Source organism: Leiobunum rupestre, chromosome 8, assembly GCF_980474605.1.
Source record: "Leiobunum rupestre chromosome 8, qqLeiRupe1.1.hap1, whole genome shotgun sequence".
Classification (NCBI taxonomy): domain Eukaryota; kingdom Metazoa; phylum Arthropoda; class Arachnida; order Opiliones; family Sclerosomatidae; genus Leiobunum; species Leiobunum rupestre.
The window spans coordinates 14,262,282-14,270,071 of record NC_143391.1 but is presented as its reverse complement, the minus strand read 5'-3'; the positions used below and the strand labels follow the sequence as shown (position 1 = coordinate 14,270,071).

The 7,790-nt window shown below is 41.0% G+C and overlaps 1 protein-coding gene across 2 annotated transcripts in view; it reads right to left on the bottom strand.

Annotated features, from left to right (window-relative positions):
- Positions 1-1,961: 1,961 nt before the first annotated feature.
- The window catches only part of LOC149932467 (neural cell adhesion molecule 1-B-like), a 43,853-nt gene continuing 38,024 nt past the window's right edge, over positions 1,962-7,790 (bottom strand). For both annotated transcript variants that reach the window (XM_090155358.1, XM_090155359.1), the window contains one exon: positions 1,962-2,156. In XM_090155358.1, the coding sequence (XP_090011484.1) occupies positions 2,070-2,156 (87 nt within the window). In that variant the 3' untranslated portion in view covers positions 1,962-2,069. The remainder of the gene's footprint in view (positions 2,157-7,790) is intronic.

Genomic DNA, 7,790 nt, shown 5'->3' with positions numbered 1-7,790 from the left:
TTCCCGGAGCTTTATCCCGAAATTATCCGTGTATCTCGTTAACAGAAATAAAGCTGAATAATCATTCCACGAGAGGCGCAAATCCTTTTGAGCGGCGAGTGCTCTCTCAATTTTTCTCTCTCTTTCGCCTATCTCTTTTCTACGCTTCTCCACTGTCCATTGGGAAAGTTTTAATTGAGTCTGGCCCGAGAAAATCCGTAATTATTTCTTCTAGGTGACGGCGCCTCCATATATCTCGGCGACCCACCCCCGTAAACATTTCGCTTTCAAATGAGTCCTTTTATATTCGAGTATAGATAAGAGAGACTGTCCCGAAGAGGGGTTTTTGATTTCGCCACCGCGTCCCGGGTCTGGCGTATAGTCGTCGCCAGAGATATTTACGGTCTCAGTAATAACGTTTTACCTTTCTTAATGAAGCCGCGCCGGAGCGGGTCCCTTCCCCGAAACTACAGAGATGGATCCGCCACTATAAGCTTCGTCTACGCTTTTAATAGAACACGTTTTAAAGGTATAATAGCGAGACTTTAACCCTCATTTTTGGTTGGCGAGGGCGCGTATAGCGGGGCACGCGTTGGTCGTTTCGGGGGGGCGCGCCAAAGTGGTGGTGTAGGTATAGATAGACCTGGCGGCCACCTATTACTATCAACCGCAACGAGGAGCGGTCGAGAGGCGCTCGAAAACGGCTCGCGAAACGAATGTCGTTAATCTAGTTACGCACTCGAGCCGAATATAAAGGCGTCGGAATGTTCGCTGTCCGTGTTGGGTCGGGATCCGGCGGTCGACAGAGTGGCGTTTACTCGCCATCCCGCGCTATTGAGAATTTGTTGATCGTCTAACGGTTCGGCCCAGAATCTTTGGTCGCAGACTTCACCTTTCGTAGTAGACCTAATCCGAAGTGTCGGGATACGTCGCGAAGTCGAGTGCGGAATGGCCGTTGGTACGGACCCAGCGCGGCGCGGTCGAAGAGATCAGTGGGCTAGTCGACAGCCGGTGCCAAATCGATCTGGGGCTCATTTTGTTAGCCATATTCTCTTAACCAATTTGAGGGGCATGTAGGCGCGCCGCTCTCGGGATGCCTCGTTGGGTCGATACTTGGAAAAGCGAGGGCGCATCTTGATTGCTCGTTTGGCCGCCAGGATCGTTGCGAGCGTTTCCAAAAGTTCTCTTCATTCGTTCCCCTTTCCAGAGAAGCGAGGGTTATGGAATGGGGCTATTTTATAATGACAACTCATCCGGCGAACACCCCCCCCCCCCCCGCGCTAGGAGGAGAAGAAGACGCCACTAACTATTAAGCTCCCACTCGCACTTACGTCTCGAATATGGTCGAAAAGACGGTCCTCTTCGTGCCGCCGTACCTTGTTCCAAAGAAGCGATTTTTTTAAACAGGCGGAAAGAATGTCCATTGTTCTCGGTGGTCTCGTACGGGTAGAATAATCGACGTACTTTTATCCAACACCATTGTGGACCAAATGGGGAAGCCTATTTCAAGGAGGGGGAGGACTAATAGGATGTTGGGGCGTTGAACAAGATAATGTCTGGCCGTTGCTCCATAGTCTTTAACTCATTTTTTTCATACGGCTCTTTCCATTTTTGGGGGGTAATATGGGCGCATGCGTCTTACCTTTTTTTATTTTACCAATCCCGGGACGCGATTAAAAGGCTCTTTTGTTTTCGAGAAAAATAGGGTGGCAAAAAAAAGTATTCCAAATGTCTGTTCAATATTTCAGAATATTTATATTTATCTTTGGATTATTTTCTGTTCGTATACTCAATTACTTACTTTCTATAATTGGATTGAAATTCTATCTCGTTCTGAAATTTAGTTCTTTTTGACGCGATTATAAAACTACACGTAAGATTTGCTTTTCCATTTAAACAAAGTTTTTAACAAAGAGTTTCTATAAATTTAACTTTTATTTTAAAATTTACACGTTTATTTTTGTTTTTTTTTTGTTTATCGAGTTCGTATGTACAAAATTTTGGTTAACGCTATGAAAAGTTTATCGTATTGTACATTAATAGAGTCGCCAGTCGACCTCGCGCCGGAATTGTATAATTTGCGTCACCGGTCAATATTGTTCCTTGGTTTCTTCGCACTGACTGTAGAGGGCACTCCAGTCTTCCGGGCTTTCCTTAATTTCCTTCGATGGTCCTTTCTGTAAAACGGGTTAGAAAATGGGTCGTCAATTTCTCCGTAATGTTAAGGAAACCACACATTTTAAAATTTCCTCGGCTCCACGCGAAAAGCGAACGTTACCTACTACCATTTACTACATTATTCAAACAATATGGCTGAGCACGTAACGCTATTACCAAGGAGTATGTGATTAAGTAGTTCTGACGGAACCTCGGGGCCCTTCGTAATTGGAATTGCCTCTTACCGCCGTTTTGGAAATAGATGCGGTTTGTATTCGGTTAGCTATAACTCGGGTCGCCCAAGGAAGCTACGAACGCACGTTAATATTTGATAGCTACCGCGGCGAGAACGCTTCGTTATATGTTGGAATTAATTAAGTTTCAAAGTTAATTGAGAAACAATGTTTAATCGCGAATGAGACTTTCTCGCGTGTAGCTGAAACAAACGCGCTATACATTCCAGTGGCTAATAACCGCGCCAGTTAATGTTTATTCCTATTTATGTTTGTAAATATAGCCGGCAAATGGGCGGTTATATTTACTAGTTTTGAGTGATGTACGGCCGGCTTTTCGTTCTGGATTTGTCGGAAATAGAAGAACGCCTACGCCTCGGCGGTTCGTAGCGGTCGTCTTGGTCCAGAGAGCGGGGTACGCGGCCCAGTTCTCCGGGAGAAAGAGAATCCAAAAACAATTGGGTTCCCGGGAGAAAATCGATCGGATTGAGCGCGGGGTTGTTGGTCCGAAACATTCCGCTCTCGGGCCGCTGCTAATGGAGGAGGCTCCACTCGGTTCCTTCTGGCCAGAGAGGGAAAACCTCTCCTTTGTTGTGTAAATCACTTACATTGCGGAAGGAAAGCGATAACATGTTTATTGAGGCGCGTGTGTGTAGGCCTAATCGATTTTCCACGTCCTTCCCTCTCTTCTGTTTGGAATTATTCCAAAAGCCAGTCGATAATGAATTCCAAAACAAGAAGCCTATCGCTCAATTTCGTTCGATAACGTCTAATATGTCGCAATTTAATCCGGACTTAAAATAAGGGGCCTATTCCCCCGATGATAAAACTATCGCCAACATTCGTGAAATATTATCGAACGCGCCATTACAGCGTGACAAGATTTAGACTTTTAGATATCTCTATCGCGTTACACTTCGGGAGATTTCGAAAACAGGGAACTGAAAATAAGGGAGGGACTTAAGTCATTTTTATAAGCCGCAAACGGTTGGGGAATGTCGCAATTTCGTATTTCTGGGGACTGTACTAAATCGCTTCTAATCGGGCGAATTTTTTACTACCATTGAAAATGATGATACTATTTTATTTAATTTAGAAAAGGCCTTTTTAAAATTCATCGTTTGTAATATCATTTACGTTCCTCTTAATTTCGTATTCCGCGTTCATATTTTTAACTTTTTATATGTTTAGTAAACCGTCGCGCGTATATTCTAATGAGCCTCAAACGACGACATTTGTTTTATTCCTGACATCGAAGAGGACGCTTACGCTAAAGACGTGACACGCTTCGTTTGATATTTGGCGGTGTCACCGCTGTTCCTTCCAAACAAATTGCTTACGGATCGTAAATATCGAAAGAAAAGAACGAAAAATTTGTTTACCCATTTCCCCTCTTCCCCTAAAAAACCGCCGATTCTGTCCAAAAAGCCTTTTAGAATCTATATGCCCGCCCGATGGCTTCTACGCTAAACGTTTTTCGCAACTCCGGATCTTAGGGCTCCTCGTAACCCGAAACGAATGAAAGGCTAAACCGTCCCGGCGCGAAGTTTTTGAGCGGGTTATTTTTCTATTTATTTCCGAAGCTCAGGCCAGATTGGTTTACGGAAAGACCAATTCGTTTTAGAGACGCGGTAACGATACGTCGCTCAGGCAATAGTCGTATGTCCTCGTTGTCTATTCCATTAGAATTACTCTGGACGAAAAGAGGCCGTTTTATCTTTCCTCCGTTTTAATACGAAATGGAAAACGTTCGCTTCTCTCCTCGGCCGTTTCGTAGCCGAATTTTTATAATCCGATATACGCGTAAAAGAACGATTACCTATTACGAATACAAATGTTTGAGAGGCCGAAAACTATTTATGGGCCCCGCAATATTTTTTTACGTTACTTTCTCGACAGAATATACGAAAGGGGATGAATATATTTTTTCCGGGGTATACGGTGTATCCTAGAAATAAAGCGTAAAGCGGAAGGGAAAAAGGGAGGGCGTAAACAAAAATATACCAAATAGGAACCCAAAGCCGAAAAGCCTTTTATCAAAGTTTTCAACTTTATCTGGCGCTCCTATTTCCCTTTTTTTTGCGTTTTCGAAAAATATCCAAAACTAAAGTGGACGAAAGAAATGGAGACAAAAAGTGGAGAAAACAAACTCGAGCCGAGACTAAACAGGCCCCTCGGTAATATTTTGTTTACGGTAGAAGTGTATTTACACTCGGCTTGCCGCGAAAAACGCTTTTCTGAGGGAAAAGTGCTTTAAGAAAAGTAAATTCAAAATCCCACTATATTGGTGCGCGCGTGGAATGCGTTCAAAGAGGGTGACTGAATTGGCTAAGGCCAACCGACCAGTTGTTACCCAAATAGCAAAATTGTTTCGATAAACCGTTTCCAACCCGTTGATTAAAAAATTCAGAGAAAAACGTTGAATGAATCGTTGACAACGTCCACTGATAAATCGATATTTTTTTCTAAATGACTACCATATAGTAAAGTTTCGTATTAAAATAGAATAAAACGTTATTAGAACAACGTTTCCAACAATTTTAAATAAACGCAATCTACTTATAAAAATGAATAAAATCGTTTAAAAATGTGCATTTAAAAATAAAATACTATTTATATTCACGAATGTAGTAATCAGCTGGGCACCACCTTAGGTCGAAGTCAGCTAGCGACTTTTATTGCCATTAACGCGTAGGAGGAAAGCCCTTCATGCCACTTACTATTATTGGTCCTCATCAAGTTTTTGTGGAGAGGGGAGAACTGCTTCAACCAGTATAGAGAGAGAACTTGCAAACTAAACGCGGAAGGGGTTGTTCCGAGTCTCAACCCTTTGTCACATGCTAGGATCGAGCCCTTCAGGGTCAATCCATGCCAAATCACCCAAGGTCCCCACGCCACCCTCTCGGAATTTAGTGAAACTTTCACCAAATCTAATTCCCGCCTATGTTGTAAGAAATCCAAATTTTTAGCTTCCTAATTTTAGCTCTAGATATACGAGCTTTGAAATTTTCCCCTGGACGCGGTCATATTTTCAAACCACCAAAAAATCCCGTTTTTAACGAAGTATATTTATGGAACGGTTTCACTCTCCAGGATGAATTTTTAAATTTGATATAACAGTTGTAGCCCAGCCATCCTGGCATTTGAGGTCAAATTTCAAAGCCCGTATCTCTAGAGCTATATAAAAAAACGGATTTCTTGCAATAGGCGGGAATTAAATTTGGTGAAAGTTTCACTAAAATCGGAGAGGGTGGCGTGGGGACCTAGGGTGATTTGGAATGCATTGAACCCGCTACGAGTCGAAAGTGCTGACCACTCTGCCACCGCACCATGTGTGAATTTATACTTAAGGAGAATGACTGTGCTTAGACGATTCACGAGCATCATGGTCTCATTTAATCTCTGCCAGTGTTGCCAGACTGAGGGTAATTTCCCATATTATGGGAATTTTTGGGGTCCATTTTGGCTCTGTCGGAAAAAGGTAATTTATTTTCAAAAACGTTGATTTTGTGGGAATTTTCACTTTAGCGTGTATCTATCTTATGTTTTTTTTTAATTTGACTATCAATAGATAGCTCAAACGTAGGTTACTTATCTAGAGCAGTGTATTTTCGTGAATCTTGGGAAATAAAGGAGGCGCGTTATACTACAATCAATCAATGCATAGTCCTAGCAACCTAAATGTTTAAAAATAGTTAAATGAATAAAATTTAATTTTAAAAAGTTCCTTTTCCAAACTTTTTTAAAATAAGGGCATGTTTTCCGTTGACTTTTCGTTGGGGGCGGGGCTAAATATAAGTGTGGGAATTCGTGGGAAATTTACTATCCAGTAATCGGAATTTCTACTTTCAAACATTGGCCACACATTCCCCGCCACCAGAGAAGGAAGGGGAAACGTCTCTAGCGTGTGCTTCAATCGCGTGGAAACATCAGATTTAATAAACCAATGATAAATTTCTTAGGTGGAAGGAGCTTGCTGTTTGAGCTTTAGGGGATTGGGATCAAAATTCGTCTCAACAACGTCATTATTCCATGATAAAACTCGTTGGTCAAAACAGTCTCAAAAGATATTTATCCTTTAGCTTTGGTAAAGAATTATATTCCAAGGAGCAGCGTGTTCTATCGGGTAACCGAAGACAGATTTTTTATTTAAGCCCACTATATTTTTTCGGAATTTTAAATCTATCTATTAAACTGATGTTTATACCCATAAATAACATTAGCGTTTTTTGCCTTCACATGAAAAAAGTTGAGCACAGTAAATATTTTAAAATTTGCATATTAAAAATGAGTATATTTCAATTTATTTAAAACCAAAAATGGCCGAGGGAACTAAATCTTTTCGCTTAGAATACAACCCGAAGTAGGATAATGTTCAAAATAAATAAATGCTTGAACGGGTCTTTTCCTTAAAGTTTGGTAAAAAAAAGTTCAGTTCCGAGAAACAAGCGCATCACATCAAAGCCAAGATTATTTCTTAAGATATTTTCGATTCTGACCATTAAAATTGTACTGACATCAATAAATAACATATCTTAGTATGTTATGCCTGATTCTCAAAGTTAAGTCGTGTATTTGAAAATTCTCCAAATACAGCTGACATATATTTTAATAAAACATTCCAATATATACAGAAATGCATTATTAATATTAATGTCTTGTGTCTGAATATATTTATTTAATAAATATCGTGTGGCAACAAGAAACGCGGCAAAACAAATTAAAACATAAAACTCCAAGCTGCTACAGAATCTGGGGCATAGCTTGAAATTCGTCAACAGTGGGGAGGTAAACCATGTAAAGGTTCAGAAGGTGAAACAACTATATGTGACAAAAAGGGAATTGGACACGGAAACATCCCCCTTCTCTACGCCACTAGAAATAGCCAACTTAAAATTGCCAAATAGGGACCTCAATTTTTGAACTAAAAATATGATAATATGAACCCACAGTAAAGACGGGGAAGTTAAAGTGTATAGTATGTGTGAAAAAATATGTAGTTTATCCCAAAACGAAAAAAAAGGTTGATGTTATTATAATAATCAGCTAGGCTAATACTCAAGGTACCACCTTAGGCCTAAGTCATCATGTGACTTTTAAAGCCATTAATCCAGGTGGCCGGGCTACAATGCGTAGGAGGGTGGTGGCAAGCCCTTCATGCCACGTGAGCCAACAGCTCCCTAAACTAACTATTACCGTTAACCTCGACAAGTTTTTATGGAAGGGGAAACCGAAGAACTCCAGATAAAACCCCTTAAACCAGTGGGGAGAGAACTTGCAAACTCAACGCAGAAGGAGTAATTCCGAGTTTTCACCCAGTGCCACAAGTTGGAATCGAACCCGGCTCCTCTTGCTGCGAGGATAATAATTGGGAAAAAAAGCTAGTATAGAGAAAAATATAAATGAAACGCTACTTTTTAA